At 38.1% G+C, this 21,798-nt stretch overlaps 1 protein-coding gene across 1 annotated transcript in view; it reads right to left on the bottom strand.

Annotated features, from left to right (window-relative positions):
* LOC123560855 (vascular endothelial growth factor receptor 1-like) overlaps positions 1 to 21,798 on the bottom strand; it is a 100,451-nt gene that overhangs the window by 54,719 nt on the left and 23,934 nt on the right. The window contains exon 2 of the mRNA XM_053516837.1: positions 21,118 to 21,492. Within this exon, the coding sequence (XP_053372812.1) occupies positions 21,118 to 21,492 (375 nt within the window). The remainder of the gene's footprint in view (positions 1 to 21,117; positions 21,493 to 21,798) is intronic.

Below are 21,798 nucleotides of genomic sequence, written 5' to 3'. Positions count from 1 at the left end.
TTGACCCAATCATCCGGGACAGTTTGCATGCTGTGATGCATTTCGCAGACATCATTCCGGTCGATTCTGTCTGTTCAAAATGTTAGCTACACTGAGGTGTGTACAATACTACACAGTGATGTAGCCACATTGAGGAACACACTATACCACACATTGATGTTGCTACACTGAGGTACACACTATACCACACAGTATTGTAGCTTCACTGAGGTACACACAATACCACAAAGTAATGTAGCTATACCGAGGTACACACAATACCACACAGTGATGTAGCAACACTAAGGTAAACACTACACCACACGGTGATGTAGCTGCACTGAGGTACATACAATACAAGAAAGTGATGCAGCTTCACTGAGGTACACACTAAACCACACAGTGATGTAGCTAAACTGAGGAACACACTATACCACACAGTGATGTAGCTACACTGAGGTACATACTATACTACAAGGTGATGTAGCTTCACTGCGTTACACACAATACCACAAAGTAATGTTGCTAAACACAGGTACACACAATACCACACAACATGTAGCTACATTGAGGTTACAATACACTATATCTCACAGTGATATACTGTAGGCATACATTTATTAGCGCGGCAAAAATTTAGCGCAAACGCAATTTTTGGTGAAATATCTAATTAATGCATGGACGTGAATTAGCGCTCTCGCGAGACTGCTAATTTCTAATTTTAGCGCTGTCCGAGATGAGGCTCTCGGAGATTTACTGAGATTCACGAAGATTTTCGGAAATAAACTTAACTGTCGGTAATTTTTATGTAATGTGTTTCTGCTGTAATTATATGTCATACTGATTATGAAATCAACTTTTTTCACTGTCAGCGGGCTAAAGAAAGAACGATTTATTTGAAATTATTTACTTAAGTGTTATACCGTAAATCTCTTGAAAATTGTGAATACTAGTTACTACTAGTAAATATCTGATAACTGATTAAAGTCTAATAAAATTCAGTTTTCATTCTGGTCGATGCACACAGAAATGTGAAAAAAGAATCAGTCATGACAGGGTGGCGCCTTATAGGTCTAATGGATGCAATCGAAAAAATCCATTAGCTAAAAACTTTAAAACATGTACCAAGTATGACTTTAAGATAGTGTGCCGTGATGATACTTGTATTTTTTCAATGATACTTTTAACTGTGATGTAGCTTTACGTTTATGTACAGTATATAAAGTATAATATTGCCTGTATTGTCTTCTTGTATTTGATTATAAAAATCTGCGTGTTTTATATTCTGTATACTAGTTATAATTGCTGAAATAAAACGAGATTGTCACACATTTTAATCATTGAATCCCCTTTGTCCTGCATTGTGTCTTAATACAAACGTTCACACCTTTCCGTAAACAAGCGACTGCAACAACGGACATGCCCGAAGGTGATACGGAAATCGATAACAACTTGATCAAATGACAAAAAACACAAACTACAAGCTTAAATATTTTATTTTGCATGATCATATATTTAAAATAATAATATGAACAATAAACAGGAATATCATACAAACCTTAAAATAGTAGCAAGCAGTGTAACTAGTGCAAACTCTCAAGAGTGTTTATTTGCAAAATTTCGAAGAAAACATCATCAAATGAAAATGTACATGAAAATGCTCGGACAAATTACTGCGCGGACATGAATTAGCGCACGTGCGACAGTGCTAAAAGCGCTGTTATTAGTACACCGCTAAAGTAAGTAAGCCTACAGTAGCTACATCGAGGTACACACTATACCAGACAGTGATGTAGCTACAGCAAGGCACACGAAATTCAACACAGTGATGTAGCTACACTGAGGTACACACAATACCACACAGTGATGCAACTATAAGGAGGTACGCACAATACCACACAGTGATGAAGCTACACTGAGATACACACAATACCACACAGTGATGTAGCTACACTGAGGTACACACAATACCACACAGTGATGAAGCTACACTGAGATACACACAATACCACACAGTGATGTAGCTACACTGAGGTATGTACAATACTACACACCATTACACAGTACACACAATACTACACAGTGATGTAGCTACACTGAGGTACACACAATACTACACAGTGATGTAGATACTCTGAGGTAAGCACAATACTACACAGTAAAATAGCTACTCTTAGGTATACACTATACCACACAGTGATGTAGCTACACTTAGGTACACACAATACTACACAGTGATGTAGCTACACTAAGGTACACACAATACTACACAGTGATGCAGATACACTGAGGTACACACAATACCATACAGTGATGTAGCTACACTGAGGTACACACAATACCTAACTGTGATGTTTGTTTTGTTTGTTTGTTTGTTTGTTTGTTTTGGGTTTTACACCGTTTTTCAACAGTATTTCAGTCATGTAACAGCGGGCAGTTAACCTAACCAGTGTTCCTGGATTCTGTACCAGTACAAACCTGTTCTCCGCAAGTAACTGCCAACTTCCCCACATGAATCAGAGGTGGAGGACTAATGATTTCAGACACAATGTCGTTTATCAAATAGTCACGGAAAACATACGTCCCGCCCGAGGATCGAACTTGCGACCCCGCAATCTTTAGACCGACGCTCTACCTACTGAGCTAAGCCAGCGGGTTTTCTAACTGTAATGTAGCTACACTGTGATGTAGCTACACTGAAGTACACAAAATAATTCACTGTGATGTAGCTACACTGAAGTACATAGAATACTATACAGCAATGTAGCTACATTGAGGTACAAAAAATGTACATGTATATACAATACTACACACTGATGTAGCTACACTGATGTATACACAATTCTGTACAGTGATGTAGTACACTGAGGTACACACAATGTAGCTACACTGAGGTACATACAATACTATTCAGCAATGTAGCTACACTAATGTACATACAATACTTCACTGTGATGTAGCTATACTGAGGTACACACAATACCATACAGTGATGTAGCTTCACTGAGGTACACACAATACCATACAGTGATGTAGCTTCACTGAGGTACATACAATACTTCACTGTGATGTAGCTATACTGAGGTACACACAATACCATACAGTGATGTAGCTTCACTGAGGTACAAACAATACCATACAGTGATGTAGCTTCACTGAGGTACATACAATACTTCACTGTGATGTAGCTATACTGAGGTACACACAATACCATACAGTGATGTTGCTACACTGAGGTACACACAATACTTCACTGTGATGTAGCTATACTGAGGTACACAAAATACCATACAGTGATGTAGCTTCACTGAGGTACAGACATGTAGCTTCACTGAGTTACACACATACTTCACTGTGATGTAGCTACACTGAGGTACATACAATACTACACACCACTGAGGTTCACACAATACTACGCAGTGATGTAGCTACACTGAGGTATATACAATACTACACAGTGATGTAGCTACACTGAGGTATATACAATACTACACAGTGATGTAGTTACACTGAGGTACATACAATACTACACACCACTGAGGTTCACACAATACTGCACAGTGATGTAGCTTCACTGAGGTATATACAATACTACACTGTGATGTATCTACACTTGAGGTACATACAATACTACAAACCACTGACATACATACAATACTACACAGTGATGTAGCTTCACTGAGGTACATACAATACTACACTGTGATGTATCTACACTTGAGGTACATACAATACTACACACCACTGACATACATACAATACTACACAGTGATGTAGCTTCACTGAGGTACATACAATACTACACTGTGATGTATCTACACTTGAGGTACATACAATATTACACACCACTGACATACATACAATACTACACAGTGATGTAGCTACACTGAGGTACATACAATACTACGCTGTGATGTATCTACACTTGAGGTACATACAATATTACACACCACTGACATACATACAATACTACACTGTGATGTAGCTACACTGAGGTACAGACAATAATTTACTGTGATGTAGCTACACTGAGGTACACACAATACCATACATTGATATAGCTTCACTGAGGTACGCACAATACTTCACTGTGATGTAGCTACACTGAGGTACACACAATACTTCACTGTGATGTGGCTTCACAGAGATACGCACAATACTACACAGTCAAGCAGCTTCATTGATACACACAATACATCTCTGTGATGTAGCTACACTGAGGTACATACAATACTACACAGTGATGCAGCTACACTGAGATATGCACAATACTACATAGTGTTGTAGCTACACTGAGGTACACACAATTTTATAGTGATGTAGCTACATTGAGGTTACATACAATACTATTCAGCAATGTAGGTACACTGATGTATATACAATACAGCAATGTAGTTACAATGAGGTATGCACAATACTACACAGAAATGTAGCTTCACCGAGGTTCACACAATACCTCAGGCCACATTTAAAAATGTCTTTGTTTGCTGTCTCCCAAGCCTACTCTGTGAAGATGGGCAGGTAGGTAGGCAATTTTTTATTCCAGTGCTACTTATAACTAATTATTTTATATTTCTCATGAAGATAAATGAATAAAATATGAAAAGATATCTTATGTCATTTTATATCTGATTTGTTGATACTTTTGCGAATATTTGAAAAAAAATCTAAATTTTAAATGATACAATTAAACTTCTTTCTGCTCCTTTACAACAATGACTAAAATTCTAAATTGTTGTTATCATTTTATGTGGTAGAGGTGGACCTCAGTCTGGGTAGGATGTGTGGAGGTGTAAAACGTATTTCATTTCGTAGGGTTTAGTTCTTTTTGATAATTTAATTTTGTTCATGTTTTTTTTAACAGATGAACTTAATACTAGGGGGAGAGAGAGTACAGATGAGGCTACAGATCCATGGTAATGTAGTTTAAAAGGATTCACTGAAAAAAGTCACACTCCTAATCTCCCGACGTCGATATAAAAATTTCCTGTCGTAAATACTGTGTGCTAAGACAATCTACAATTCTGAAACTTTACTTAAAGTAATTTACATAAGCCTCTAAATGTTGAAATCTATTTGCATATGTTACGAGGAAAATATGCATACATTTAGTAAACAGAAAACCTATGTCATTAAACGCACGTGTATTGTTCTCCCGCCGAAATATACAGAGTGCATCAGCAATTAATTCATTTTTAGCAGTCAGAGTTCAGGATTTTTGCTACACTACCGTCTACACTACCGTACCCTACCGTCTGTATTTCAAGTCGTGCAACGTGAGATTCTGAGCTATTTTCATATTAACATCTGATAAATTGATGAATTTTGCGCGGCGACATCGAATAACAAGAGGGCCATGATGGCCCTATATCGCTCACCTGAGTACCATTGCTTTAACCAAAAACAAAAAGAAAAAATTCTTACAAGGTACAGATCTGTCAAAATACACCTAAAAATTGGAGGTACCATCCATGTTGTAACGCAAATGCAGAGCAATAATAACATAAAACAAAGTCATATAACCTTTGACCCCTAAGTGTGACCTTGACATTGAATTTAGCCATCCGAAACATGCGCTCTGCACATCCTTTCAATAAGTGAACATTTGTGTCAGGTTTCTCTGAAATCCATCAAGGGGTTCAAGAGTTACAGAGCAGAAGGGAAATTGCTAACCAACACACAGACAGACAGACGGACACCGAGGCGATAACATAATACGTCCCTGTGGGCGTATAAAAAAGAATCCAGATCTTATGTTGATACAAGTTGTGTGCAAGTTTGGTTAAAATCAAATCATAAATGAAGCTGCTATTGTGCAGACAAGGTCAAAATAGCCGATTTTGGCTCTTTCCGGGGCCAAAACTCTGGAACCCATTATGGGATCTAGCCGGTTCAAGAATGGAACCAAGATCTTTTGGTGACACAAGTTATGTGCAAGTTTGATTAAATTCAAATCATAAATGAAGCTGCTATTGTGCAGACAAGGTCAAATTAGCTAATTCCAGCCCTATCAGGGGCCATAACTCTGGAACCCATTATGGGATCTGGCCGGTTCAAGAAAGGAACCAAGACCTTATGGTGACAGAAGTTTTGTGCAAGTTTGGTTAAAATCAAATCATAAATGAAGCTGCTATTGTGCAGACTAGGTCAAAATAGCTAATTTTGACCCCTTCAGGGGCCATAACTCTGGAACCCATAATGGAATATTGCCAGTTCCAGAAAGGAAACAAGATCTTATGGTGATACAAGTTGTGTGCAAGTTTGGTTAAAATAAAATCATAAATGAAACCACTAACGTGCAGACAAGAAATTGTTGACGGACGGACGGACTGACGACGGACGACGGGTGATCACAAAAGCTCACCTTGTCACTATGTGACAGCTGAGCTGAAAATGGCGGCATCTATAACGTTTTCGGTGGCAACACCTACGAGTCTAATCAGGAGAGGTGTATTGAATGAATAAGACAGGTTACTCTTCTCAGGACCAGAAATGGACAGGAAATAATAGTTCCCGCTGTAATTACTCTTTTGATTTTTTGACCTGAAGAGACTGGAGTAGCCCTTCCGCAAACACAATACCAGTCATGAAACGCACGTGCTTCTCTCCCGCCAAAATTATAATAACGTACCCACAATGTAATTATTTTCGCAAGCGTGCACAATCGATCTCATTTCAAATCTACCAAAAGTATCCTAAGATGTTAAACAAGAGGTTCTTACAGTTTTGTATATAGTTTTTTTGTGGTTTAATACGTTCTTTAGAACAGATATTATTAACACCGGTTATAGCAGTTCTCTAATAGATTGTTGTATGATTTTATTAAACTATCTAATGGTATAATTGCCATTTTTTTTAGTGTACACCTGAAAGATTTTGAACTATACATTTAAAACCTGGGACAGCTGTACAAATTTACAAGAGATCATAGAGTGATCTTGGCGCCCACCATTGAGCCATTTTTGAATGTTCCAAATTTCAAGACTAGCTCAAGGTCAAAATCAAGGTCAAACTAGAAATTGCTTTTGTAAACAAGAGATCACAGAGTGATCTTGGCGCCCACCAATGTGCCATTTTTGAGTGTTCCAAATTTCAAGACTTACTGACTAGCTCCAGGTCAAATTTCATTTCCGTACACAACACTGTGCATGTGGTTCAAATTCGAAAGTTGTAGCTTGAGAAATGTGAAAGTAGGTCACTAGATCAATTTCAAGGACAAAGTTCTTTGTACACAAAACTATGCATGTGCATCAAGTTTGAAGGCTGTAGCTTGAGAAATTTGAAAGTAGGTCACTAGGTCAATCTTAAGGTCAAAGTTTAATTTGACACACAAAACTATGCAAGTGGTGCAAATTTGAAGCCTGTACCTTCAAAAATGTGAAAGTAGGTCACTAGGTCAATGTCAAGGTCAAAGTTTGTTTCGGTACACAATCCTTGCATGTGGTCTAAATTTGAAGCCTGTAGCTACAGAAATGTGAAAGTAGGTCACTAGGTCAATCTTAAGGTCAAAGTTCATTTCGGTACACAAAATTATGCAAGTGGTCCAAATTTGAAGGCTGTAGCTTGAGAAATGTGTAAGTAGGTCACTAGGTCAAAATCAATGTCAAATTTAATTTTGAAACACGGAACTATGCATATGGTCCAAATTTGACGCCTGTACCTTCAAAAATGTGAAAGTAGGTCACTAGGTCAAAATCAAGGTCAAAGTTTTTTCCAGTGCACAAAACTATACATGTGGTCCAAATTTGAAGGCTGTAGCTACAGAAATGTGAAAGTAGGTCACTAGGTCAAAATCAAGGTCAACTCATGTCAAGGTTCATCTTGCCACTTAAAAATATACATGTGGTCCAAATTTGAATGTTGTAGTATTGACAAGAACATTTTAAAAGCTTTTCCCTATATAAGTCTTTATGAACCATGTGACCCCCGGGGTGGGCCATTTTTGACCCTAGGGGCATAATTTGAACAAACTTGGTAGAGAACCACTAGATGATGCTACATTACAAGTATCAAAGCCCTAGGCTTTGTGGTTTGGACAAGAAGATTTTCAAAGTTTTTCCCTATATAAGTCTATGTAAACCATATGACCCCCAGGGCGGGGCCATATTTGACCCTAGGGGTATAATTTGAACAATCTTAGTTGAAGACCACTAGATGATGTCACATACAAAATATCAAAGCCCTAGACCCTGTGGTTTTGGACAAGAGGTTTTTGAAAGTTTTTCCCTATACAAGTCTATATAAACCATGTGACCCCCAGGGTGTGGCCATATTTGACCCCAGAGAAATAATTTGAATAATCTTGGTAGAGGACCACTAGATGATGCTTCAAACCAAATATCAAAGCCCTAGGCTCTGTGGTTTTGGACAAGAAGGTTTTCAAAATTTTTCCCTATATAAATCTATGTAAAATATAGAAATAAACAAAGGGCCATAACTCACTCATAAATTGTTGAACCAGTCTGATTTTCAGGGGGACACAACTAGGGTACCAATACATCATTCTGACAAAGTTTGGTCAAAATCCCCCTAGTAGTTTCTGAGGAGATGCGATAACGAGAAATTGTGAACGGACGGACGGAATGACGGACGGACGGACCACGGATGCTGAGTGATTTTAATAGCCCACCATCTGATGATGGTGGGCTAATGACAGACATTCCGGGGTTAACTGAAAGTGCTGCTCTGTCACGTGAATAAAGTTTGGGTTAATGTTCTGCAGCTGATCAGAACTTATAAAAAAAAATATTCTGCTCAGTGGGCCAATAAAAAAAAATTCGGAGCGCAGTGTTTTTTGCAGGTTGGTCGGGAAACAGCAAACAAACCTAATTTTAATTCTGGCCTCACTGTGATGTAGCTACACTGAGGTACACACAATACTACACACCAATGAGGTAAACACAATACTACACACCAATGAGGTAAACACAATACTACACACCAATGAGGTAAACACAATACTACACAGTGATGTTGCTACACTGAGGTACACACAATACTTCACTGTGATGTTGCTACACTGAGGTACACACAATACTTCAGTGATGTAGCTATACTGAGGTACACACAATACCATACAGTGATGTAGCTACACTGAGGTACGCACAATACTACACAGTGATGTTGCTACACTGAGGTACACACAATACTGTGAAATCATTAATATTCGTGGGGGATTCATTTTCGTGGATTTCATGGTTGAGTCAATCCACGAAATTTAATCACAATGAACAAGTAAAATTCCTATTAATTTTATGTTCAAAAGTTGAAATCCACGAATTCTTATCCCCACGAAATTGCCGTTTTTACCAAAACCACGAAATTTCATGCCCACGAAATTAAATGATTTTACAGTACTACACAGACATGTAGCTTCACTGAGGTACGCACAATACTACACAGTGATGTAGCTTCACTGAGGTACACACAATACTTCACTGTGATGTTGCTACACTGAGGTACACACAATACCATACAGTGATGTAGCTTCACTGAGGTATGCACAATACTACACAGACATGTAGCTTCACTGAGGTATGCACAATACTACACAGTGATGTAGCTTCACAGAGGTACACAATACTTCACTGTGATGTAGCTACACTGAGGTAAACACAATACTACACTGTGATGTAGCTACACTGAGGTACGCACAATACTACACAGACATGTAGCTTCACTGAGGTATGCACAATACTACACAGACATGTAGCTTCACTGAAGTTAACACAATACTTCACTGAGATGTAGCTACACTGAGATACAAACAATACTGATGTAGCTTCACTGAGGTACACACAATACTTCACTGTGATGTAGCTAAACTGCTATACACACAATATAAACTGTGATGTAGCTACACTGAGGTACACACAATACTACACTGTGATGTAGCTACACTGAGGTACACACAATACTACACAGTGATGTAGCTTCACTGAAGGTATGCACAATACTACACTGTGATGTAGCTTCACTGAGGTATGCACAATACTACACAGACATGTAGCTTCCCTGAGGTACACACAATACTACACTGTGATGTAGCTTCACTGAGGTATGCACAATACTACACAGACATGTAGCTTCCCTGAGGTATGCACAATACTACACAGATATGTAGCTTCACGGAGGTACACACAATACTTCACTGTGGTGTAGCTACACTGAGGTACATACAATAATACACTGTGATGTAGCTACACTGACGTACATACAATACAATACAGCAATGTAGCTACACTGAGGTACATACAATACTATACAGCAATGTAGCTACACTGAGGTACATACAATACTATACAGCAATGTATCTACACTAATATACACACAATATTACACAGTGATGTAACTTGGGTACACTGAGGTACACACAATATTACACAGTAATGTAACTGGGGTACACTGAGGTACACACAATATTACACAGTGATGTAACTGGGGTACACTGAGGTACACACAATATTACACAGTGATGTAACTGGGGTATGTTATTACTTTTTGCAAAGCAATGAAAAAGCTAAAAAAAATTCAAGGGAGAATTCCTTGAAACACAAGGTTGTGCCTCAGTGTAACTTTCTGAATACATCCTGGCTTTTTTAATGCAACAATAATTGAGCAGTTTGCTGTTTTCCCCAAGAATATTTATTGACTTTGCGGAAGGAGATTCTATACCTTGACAGCTGATCTGAAGATCAGAACTGCAGGCAATGTAACTAATTAATTCTCTTGCTTGCAGACAAATTTTGTTTCTACTTGCTTGGAAATGAAATTGTCACAGCAGTATGTCTTAACTTGTTCTGTTAATAAAAAAACCATTTCACTCCACTTGACAAATGGCCGTTCATTCTTAGTTATTGTTAAAAGAATAAGCATCAAATGAAATATTACTTATGAATAAACTGTCTTTTAAAAGATGTGGGGCCTATAAAATTCAATTTCAAATATGCAAATAGAATAATGCTTTATGTGACAAATAACATGGTATTAAACCGGCTTGGTCTTAATTCAGAATGTAATTAAAATTGTATTTTTAGTAAATTATTTTCAACAAATGAATTATTTATAACTTCTCCAGGGCTTTGTTTAGAATTAAAAACCAAAACTGCTTTCAGCAAAACAATGTAATGAATAATTCTTCTAGGGATAATCATTAATTCTTAATGACAGTACTATGTGACTGGTCTCATTTAATCATTGTTATTGATTTTGTCTAAGTCATAAAGTCTCTGCAACCAGTCTGCTCTCATCCTTGACACTTGTGAAGCAGACTATGTTTATTGCATTAATTTTACATCTGCTGCAAAACTCCATATGTGCCTAGAAACACTTTCATGAAGTCTTAAACTAAACATTATTTGTAATCAACCACAAGTGTTGAAATAACTTAACATCAAATAAAAACAAGGCAATCAGTAACACCCATGGATACTCAGTCATGGAAGTTGTGTTAAGGAGAAATGTGGTCAGAAAGAGTTGTGGTTCTTTAACACTGCACTCCCTTTCATTGATCTCTATGAATTATGTAAAATATGAAGTCAATAGCTTACATAGTATTCGAATTAGGCCCCTGACAAGGTTTTCAACAAGAAACGCGGCAATGCCACGAAACCAGGTTTTCAACACTTTTCATAAGAATAAACAAGAGTGCCAGAATGTCACAATATACACCCGTCACAGCAAATTTCTTTACTCTAGCACCTGTATTTGCAGATGTAATTTTAATTTTGTGGTTGTTTAGTAATCATTGTAATTCTTTTGTTTTTCTAAGTCCACAAAAAAACTCCTTACCAGGTAGAGATACCTTAAAATACACCTAAAATTAGAAAGTAACAACTATGTTGTACCACAGAAAAGTGGTCTTGGTTTTTCCCTACGGTCAATTATAAAAAAGTTACAATATAAGTTATTTATAGTAACAACTAAGGGAAGTTAATCTTAAAAAAAAAAAAAAAAAAAAAAAAAATACAAAAAAAAATAATTGTAAGTCCACACAGAAATCCTTACCAGGTAGAGATTGGTCAAAATACACCTCAAAATTGGATGTAACATGCATGTTGTACTACAGAAAAGTGGGCTCGATTTTTCCCTACGTCTAGTAATGAAAAAGTTACAATATAAGCTATTTATAGTAACAACAAAGGGAAGTAATTCTAAAGAAGGGAACTGCGCAAGACACTTTGTCTCATGATGGTGTATAATTGTGCCAAGTTACATCAAAATCCCTCTATGCATGAAGAAGATATGCTCCGGACAAAGTTTTCATTCTTGTATCCTTTGACCTCTAAGTGTGACCTTGACCTTAGACCTAGGGACCTGGTTCTTGCGCATGACACTCTGTCTCATGATGGTGAACAATGGTGCCAACTTTCATCAAAATCCCTCCATGCATGTAGAAGATATGCTAACCCTAACCCTAACCTAACCCTAACCCTATTTTTAGTAACAATGACCTTGACCTTGATCCCAGAAACCCCAAAATCAATCCCAAGCTACAACTTTATATAAGTTTTCTATACACCAAGTTTCATCATGATAGCTCATTCCTAAGTTAAGTTATTGACCGGAAACCCTTTTTCTATTTTAAGTAACAGTGACCTTGACCTTCACCCCAGAAACCCCAAAATCAATCCCAGCCTTTGTCTTGATATAAGCTACATACATACCAAGTTTTATTCAAATACCTTTACCGAAACAAAAGTTATTGACCGGAAACACCAGTTTGACGCCGCCGCCGCCGCCGCCACCACCGCCGCCGCCCGCCCGCCCGACCGACATCTACCCCAATCTAATAACTCAGGTTTTCGTTGAAAACCTGGTTAAAAAAGGGAGATAATTCAAAAATGGGATCACTTATAGTAACTGTTATGGTTCCTTTTCACTGCACTCCCTCTCACTGACCTCTACCAATCTGTAAAGTATGCAGTCAATAACTTACATAGCAATCAAGTTATGACACTTGTCACTGCACTTTCTCTCAAGGAGGTCTATCATAGTATAAAGTTACAACTTGGTACCTTCAATACTTTTTGAGTTATCCTCCGGACATCAAGTATCAAACAAGAGGGTCATGATGACCCTGGATCGCTCACCTGAGTAATATGAGCTACATGTTTCAAATGTCAAACTGATGCTAAAATATTAAGAAAGTCAGTAGGTCACATTCATGGTCAATGAAAGTCAGTTTTACGATTGGTGTGCAAAACTGTGTATGTCATCCAAATTTCAAGGCTGTATCTTAAAAAGCAAGAAAGTAGGTCAGCAGGTCAAAGTCACAGTCAAGTGACATCATATTACTTGGGGTCATCAGGTAATTATAATCAGGTAATTATAATCAAACAGTCTTGGAAATAGGATCAGATAATTTTTTAAGTATTTTTTCCTATATAACTCATATAATAACTAAGTGACCTTGGGGTGGGGCCTCTTTTAAATCCAGAGGCATAATTTGAATAATTTTGGTAGAGGACAACTAGGCAATGCAATATACCAAATATCAAAAGCCTAGGCCTTTCAGTTTCAGACAAGAAGATTTTTAAAGTTTTTTCCTATATAAGTCAATGTAAAACTTTGGACCCTAGGGCGGGGCCTCTTTTCACCCCAGGGTAATAATTTGAACAACCTTGGTAGAGAACAACAAGGCAATGCTACATACTAAATATAAAAGGCCTAGGTATTGTGGTTTCAGACAAGTAGATTTTTAAGTTTTTTCCTATACAAGTCTATGTGTAACTTAGGAACCCAGGGCAGGGCCTCTTTTTACCCCAGGGGTACAATTTGAACAATTTTGGTAAAGGACCATAAGACAATGCTACAAACCAAATATCAAAGGCCTATGTCTTGTGGTTTCAGACAAGAACATTCTTAAACTTTTTTTCCTATATAAGTCTATGTAAAACTTGGGACCCTGGGGCGGGGCCATATTTACTCTAGGGGGTTAATTTGAACAACCTTGGTAGAGAACCACTAGATGATGCTACATACCAAACATCAAAGCCCTTGGCCGTGTGGTTTTGTACAAGAAGATTTTCAAAGTTTTCCCTATATAAGTCTATATAAACCATGTGACCCCCAGGGCGGGGCCATATATGACCCTAGAGGGATAATTTGAATAATCTTGGCAGAGGACCACTAGATGATGCTACATACCTGATACAAAAGCCCTAGGCTCTGTGGTTTTGGACAAGAATATTTTTAAAGTTTTTCCTTTCAGTTGCCATGGCAACCAGAGTTCTGCATGGAATTCAATTCTTTGAACAATTTTGAAAGGGGGCCACCCAAGGATCATTCCTGTGAAGTTTGGTGTTATTCTGCCCAGTGGTTTTCAAGAAGAAGATCTTTTTAGACAAGAGATCACAGAGTGATCTTGGCGCCCACCTTTGAGCCATTTTTGATTGTTCCAAATTTCAAGACTAGCTCAAGGTCAAAATCAAGGTCAAATTTCATTTCAGTACACATCACTGTGCATGTGGTCCAAATATGAAAGCTGTAGCTTGAGAAATGTGAAAGTAGGTCACAAGATCAATTTCAAGGTCAAAGTTCATTTCGGTATACAAAACTATGAATGTGCTTCAAATTTGGAGACTGCAGCTTGAGAAATGTGAAAGTAGGTACTAGATAAAATCAATGTCAAATTTCAATTCAGAACACAAAAATATGCATGTAGTCCAAATTTGAAGCCTACAGCTTGAGAAATGTGAAAGTAGGTCACTAGGTCAATTTCAAGACCAAAGTTCATTTCGGTACACAAAACTATGCATGTGGTCCAAATATGAAGGCTGTAGATTAAGAAATGAGAAAGTAGGTCACTAGGTCAAAATCAAGGTCAAATTTCATTTCGGAATACAAACTATGCATGTGGACCAAATTTGAAGCCTGTACCTTCAAAAATGTGAAAGTAGGTCACTAGGTCAATGTCAAGGTCAAAGTTTTTTCCAGTGCACAAAACTATGTATGTAGTCCAAATTTGAAGGCTGTAGCTACAGAAATGTGAAAGTAGGTCACTAGGTCAAAATCAAGGTCAACTCATGTCAATGCTCATCTTGCCACTCAAAACTATACATGTGGTCCAAATTTGAATGTTGTAGGTTATTGACAAGAAGATTTTAAAAGCTTTTCTCTATATAAGTCAATATGAACCATGTGACCCCCGGGGCGGGGCCATATTTGACCCTAGGGGGATAATTTCAACAAACTTGGTAGAGAACCACGAGATGAAGCTACAATTCAAATATCAAAGCCCTAGGCTTTGTGGTTTGGACAAGAGGTTTTTCAAAGTTTTTCCCTATATAAGTCTATATAAACCATGCGACCCTGGGGCGGGCCATATTTGACCCCAGGGATATAATTTGAATCATCTTGGTAGAGGACCCTAGATGATGCTTCATACCAAATATCAAAGCCCTAGGCCCTGTGGTTTTGGACAAGAAGATTTTCAAAAAATTTCCCTATATAAATCTATGTAAATTATAAAAATAAACAAAGGGCCATAACTCACTCAAATATTGTTGAACCAGTCTGATTTTCAAGGGGACACAACTAGGGTACCAATACATCATTCTGACAAAGTTTGGTCAAAATCCCCCTAGTAGTTTCTGAGGAGATGCGATAACGAGAAATTGTGAACGGACAGACGGACGGAAGGAATGACAGACAGACGGACCACGGACGCAGAGTGATTTGAATAGCCCACCATCTGATGATGGTGTGCTAAAAATGTTGACGGACAGACGACGCACGACAAACGATGCACGACGGACACTGAGCGGTCACAAAAGCTCACCATGAGCCTTTGGCTCAGGTGAGCTAAAAAGGGAGATAGTTCAACAAGAGTGCCAGACTGTCACAAAATATGCCCGTCTGATGAAAACTGTTGGACTTTAGAGCGGACAAGGCTAAACTCGCAGTTTTTCGAGTAATTCAAGGGCCATAATCCAAGAGTGCCTGGGGCGATCTGGGTGGTTATCGAACTAACTTGACCGAGATATTATGCCCACAAACATTGTCGGCAAGTTTGGTGAAGATCAGATGAAAACTGTTCGACTTAGAGAGCGGACATGCTTTGGACGCCGCCCGCCCACCACAGTTGTTCACGTAATACATCCCACTCTTTCAGAGACGGGCGTATAAAAATGGGACCACCTAGAGTTATAGTTCCTTGTCAATGCACTCCCTCTCATTGACCTTGACCTCTATGATTATGTAAAGTATAAAGTCAATATTTTACATGGTATTCAAGTTACACCCTGGACAAGGTTTTCAAAAAAAAGAAAATAATTCAACAAGAGATCACAGAGTGATCTTGGCGCCCATTGAGCCATTTTTGAATGTTCCAAATTTCAATAATAGGTCAAGGTCAAAATCAAGGTCAAATTTCATTTCAGTAAACAACACTGTGCATGTGGTCCAAATTTGAAAGCTGTAGCTTGAGAAATGTAAAAGTAGGTCACTAGATCAATTTCAAGGTCAAAGTTCATTTCGGTACACAGAACTATGCATGTGCTTCAAATCTGGAGGCTGTAGCTTGAGCAATGTGAAAATAGGTACTAGGTAAAAATCAATGTCAAATTTCAATTCAGAACACAAAAATATGTAAATGGTCCATATTTGAAGCCTGTATCTTCAGAAATGTGAAAGTAGGCCACAAGGTCAATCACAAGATCAAAGTTCATTTCGGTACACAAAACTATGCATGTGGTCCAAATTTGAAGGCTGTAGCTTGAGAAATGTAAAAGTAGGTCACTAGGTCAAAATCAAGGTCAAATTTCATTTCGGAACACAAAACTATGCATGTGGTCCAAATTTGAAGCCTGTACCATCAAAAATGTGAAAGTAGGTCACTAGGTCAATGTCAAGGTCAAAATTTGTTTCGGTACACAAACCTATGCATGTGGTCCAAATTTGAAGGCTGTAGCTACAGAAATGTGAAAGTAGGTCACTAGGTCAAGATCAAGGTCAACTCATGCCAAGGTTCATCTTGCCACTCAAAACTATACATGTGGTCCAAATTTGAATGTTGTACGTTATGGACATGAAGATTCTAAAAGTTTTTCCCTATATAAGTCTATATGAACCATGTGACCCCCGGAGCAGGGCCATATTTGACCCTAGGGGGATAATTTGAACAAACTTGGTAGAGAACCACTAGATGATGCTACATTACAAATATCAAAGCCTTAGGCTTTGTGGTTTGGACAAGAAGATTTTCAAAGTTTTTCCCTATATAAGTCTATGTAAACCACCCCCAGGGCAGGGCCATATTTGACCCTAGGGGAATAATTTGAACAATCTTAGTAGAGGACCACTAGATGATGTCACATAATGTGACATGTAAAATATCAAAGCCGTAGGCTTTGTGGTTTTGGACAAGAGGTTTTCCAAACTTTTTCCCTATATAAGTCTATATAAACCATGTCACCCCTGGGGCGGGGCCATAATTAACCCCAGGGAAATAATTTTAATAATCTTGGTAGAGGACCACTAGATGATGCTACATACCAAATAGCAAAGCCCTAGGCCCTGTAGTTTTGGACAAGAAGATTTTCAAAGTTTTTCCCTATAGATATAAATATATGTAAATTATCAAAACAAGAGGGCCAAGATGGCCCTAGGTCGCTCACCTGATAAACACACCATAACAGTGTAAACATGTTTGACATAGTGATTTCATGGAAACAAATATTCTGACCAATTTTCATTAAGATTGGATCAAAAATGTGGTCTCTTAAGTGTAAACAAGCATTTTCTTCAATTTGACCTAGTGACCTAGTTTTTGAGCTAAGATGACCTACATTCGAATCTGATCTAGATTTGATCAAGGCAATCATTCTGACTAAATTTCATCAACCTCGATTAAAAAATACAGCCTCTATCGCATACAAAACATTTTTCTTTGATATATCCTAGCGACCTAGTTTTTGACCCCAGGTGACCCATATTCAAACTTGACCTTTATTTCATCAAGGCAATCATTCTGACCAAAATTCATGAAGACCAATTGAAAAATACAGCCTCTATCGCGTACACAAGGTTTTTCTTTGATTTGACCTCGTGACCTAGTTTTTGATCCCAGATGACCCATTTTCGAATCTGGCCTAGATTTTATCAAGGTTATCATTCTGACAAAATTTGATGAAGATCAGTTGAAAAATACAGCCTCTATCGCATACACAAGGTTTTTTTTTTATTTGACCTAGTGACCTACTTTTTAACCCTAGATAACCCATTTTCCAACTCGGCCTAGATTTTATCAAGGTAATCATTCTGACCAAAATGCATGAAGATAAAATGAACAAGAGGACCATGATGGTCCTGAATCGCTCACCTCTTCCCACATGACCCAGTTTTGAGTATGACGTCGTTTTTTCTATTATTTGACATAATGACCTAGTTTCTGAGCTCATGTGACCCTGTTTTGAACTTGACCTAGATATTATCAAGATAAAAATTCTGACCAATTTTCATGAAGATCCATTGAAAAATATGGTCTCTAGAGAGGTCACAAGGTTTTTCTATTATTTTACCTATTGACCTACTTTTCGAAGGTACATGACCCTGTTTTGAACTCTACCTAGATATCATCAAGGTGAACATTCTCACTAATTTTCATGAAGATCTCATGAAAAATATGGCCTCTAGAGAGGTCACAAGGTTTTTCCATTTTTATATCTACTGGCCTAGTTTTTGACCGCATGTGACCCAGTTTCGAAACTAACCTAGATATCATCAAGGTGAACATTCAGATCAATTTTCATGAAGATCCATTGAAAAATATGGCCTCTAGAGAGGTCAAAAGATTTTAATAATTTTAGACCTACTGACCTAGTTTTTGACCGCAGTTGACCCAGTTTCAAACTTGACCTAGATATCATCAAGATGAACATTCAAACCAACTTTCATACCGATCCCATGAAAAGTATGGCCTCTAGATAGGTCAAAAGGTTTTTTTATTATTTGACCTACTGTCCTAGTTTTTTAAGGCACATGACCCAGTTTCAAACTTGACCTAGATATCATCAAGGTGAACATTCTGACCAATTTTTATGGAGATCCATTCACAAGTATGGCCTCTAGAGAGGTCACAAGGTTTTTCTATTTTTAGACCTACTGACCTAGTTTTTGACAGCACGTGACCCACTTTCGAACTTGACCTAGATATCATCAAGATGAACATTCAGACCAACTTTCATACAGATCCCATGAAAAATATGGCCTCTAGAGAGGTCACAAGGTTTTTCTATTATTTGACCTACTGACCTAGTTTTTGATGGCATGTGACCCAGTTACGAACTTGACCTAGATATCATCAAGGTGAACTTTCTGACTAATTTTCATGAAGATCTTGTGAAATATATGGCCTCTAGAGAGGTCACAAGGTTTTTCTATTTTTAGACCTACTGACCTAGTTTTTGACCGCACATGACCCAGTTTCGAACTTGACCTAGATATCACCAAGATGAGCATTCAGAATAACTTTTATACAGATCCCATGAAAAATATGGCCTTTAGAGGGGTCACAAGGTTTTTCTATTATTTGACCTACTGACCTAGTTTTTGAAGGCAGGTGACCCAGTTTCGAACTTGACCTACAAATCATCAAGGTGAACATTCTGACCAATTTTCATGAAGATCTTGTGAAATATATGGCCTCTAGAGAGGTCACAAGGTTTTTCTATTTTTAGACCTACTGACCTAGTTTTTGAAGGCACGTGACCCAGTTTCGAACTTGACCAAGATATCATCAAGATGAACATTCTGACCAACTTTCATGAAGATCTTGTGAAACATATGGCCTCTAGAGAGGTCACAAGGTTTTTCTATTTTTAGACCTACTGACCTAGTTTTTGACCGCACGTGACCCAGTTTCGAACATGACCTAGATATCATCAAGATGAACATTCTGACCAACTTTCATAAAGATCCCATGAAAAATGTGACCTCTAGAGTGGTCACAAGCAAAAGTTTACGGACGGACAACGGACACCGCGCGATCACAAAAGCTCACCTTGTCACTTTGTGACAGGTGAGCTAAAAATACAGCCTCTATCGCATACACAAGGCTTTTCCTTGATTTGACCTAGTGACCTAGTTTTTGACCCCGGGTGACCCATTTTCGAACTTGGCCTAGATTTCATCAAGGTAATCATTCTGACAAAATTTCATGAAGATCAATTGAAAAATACAGCCTCTATCGTATACACAAGGTGTTTCCTTGATTTGACCTAGTGACCTAGTTTTTGACCCCAGATGACCCATTTTCGAACTCGGCCTAGTTTTCATCAAGGTTATCATTCTGACAGAATTTCATGAAGATCAGTTGAAAAATACAGCATACACAAGCTAAATGTTGACGGACGACAGACAGACGACAGACGACGGACGCCGGACATCGAGCGATCTGAAAAACTCAGGTGAGCTAATAAACAAGGGGCCATAACACACCCAAAAATTGTTGAACCCAGTCTGATATTCAGGGGAACACCTTGGGTACCAATACACCATTCTGACAAAGTTTGGTCAAGATCCCCCCAGTAGTTTGTGAGGAGATGCGATAACGAGAAATTGTTAACGGACGGACGGACGCAGAGTGATTTGAATAGCCCACAATCTAATGATGGTGGGCTAAAAAGGGACCACCTAGAGTTATGTTTCATTTTCACTGCTCTCCCTCTTACTGGACTCTATCAATATGTAAAGTATCAAGTCAATACCTTACATAGCATTCGAGTTATGCCCCCGTCAAGGTTTTCAAAAAAGGGAGATAATAAAAAAGTGGGACTCCTTATAATTATGGTTCCTTGTCACTACACTTCCTCTCAGTGAGCTCTATCATTGTATAACGTTACAGCTTGGTACCTTCAATACTTTTTATTCTCCAGACAAGAAGTGTGACAGATGGACAGACAGACAGACAGATGGACACAAGGTGGTGACTATATGCTCCCTAAGAGCACCTCTAACTGCCCCCACCCCCACAAAAAAAAGGGCGTGTAAAAAACACAAAACCAGAATAAGATCATAGTTACATTCTAGCCAAATTTAGCAATAGAACATGGATAGGAGACATTCCTCGTCAACTGCAAACATTTTTATGACATAATCATAAATGAAAGTTAAATGTTTTGAAACTGCAAAACTCACCTAAAATATATAGTTGAGCAGATGCAGTCTGTTCTGACATCAGTTTACATGTGTATGTGCCTGCATCTGATACTGTCAACTCATGTATAGTGATATCTGGCCAAACCTCCTTGTGATATTTGAAATCAGACTTATTGACTGTACTACTGCCGACTAAACCATCATTTGTTCTGTTCTGTTCAGCAAAATTTAGTATCACTACAGAAGCATTTGATCCAACTGGTGTAAAAGACCATTCAATATTTTCTGGGCCATCAATCATTTCCATTCCGTCTGTAGTGTTCTTCTTGATAATACATCTGAAGGTTGCGTTGCTTCCCACAAGAGACACAAGATTCTTTACAGTAACAATTAACTCATCATCTGTACTTAACCCTGAAATCAATATATATGGTTGTATATCACACGAAATCAAAATAAAAAAACAAGAGGGCCATGATGGCCCTATATCGCTCACCAGAGTTGATCTGGCCTACTGGCCTAGTTTTTGATACCATATGGCCTAGTTTCAAACTTGACCTACAGATCATAAAGACAAACACAGTTTCATAATTATAGGGTCACAACTGTCAAGGGGGGGTATTCGATCTACTCCTTCCCACCGAAACAAAATGGCGGCCAAAACTGAAAATGTGAGTTTTTCTTACTTTTTATCTTTTTTAAGGATTTCTAGACCATTAC

This window comes from Mercenaria mercenaria, chromosome 10 (assembly GCF_021730395.1).
Source record: "Mercenaria mercenaria strain notata chromosome 10, MADL_Memer_1, whole genome shotgun sequence".
NCBI lineage: Eukaryota > Metazoa > Mollusca > Bivalvia > Venerida > Veneridae > Mercenaria > Mercenaria mercenaria.
The sequence above is the reverse complement of the archived record's forward strand: the minus strand, read 5'-3'. Positions and strand labels throughout refer to the sequence as shown.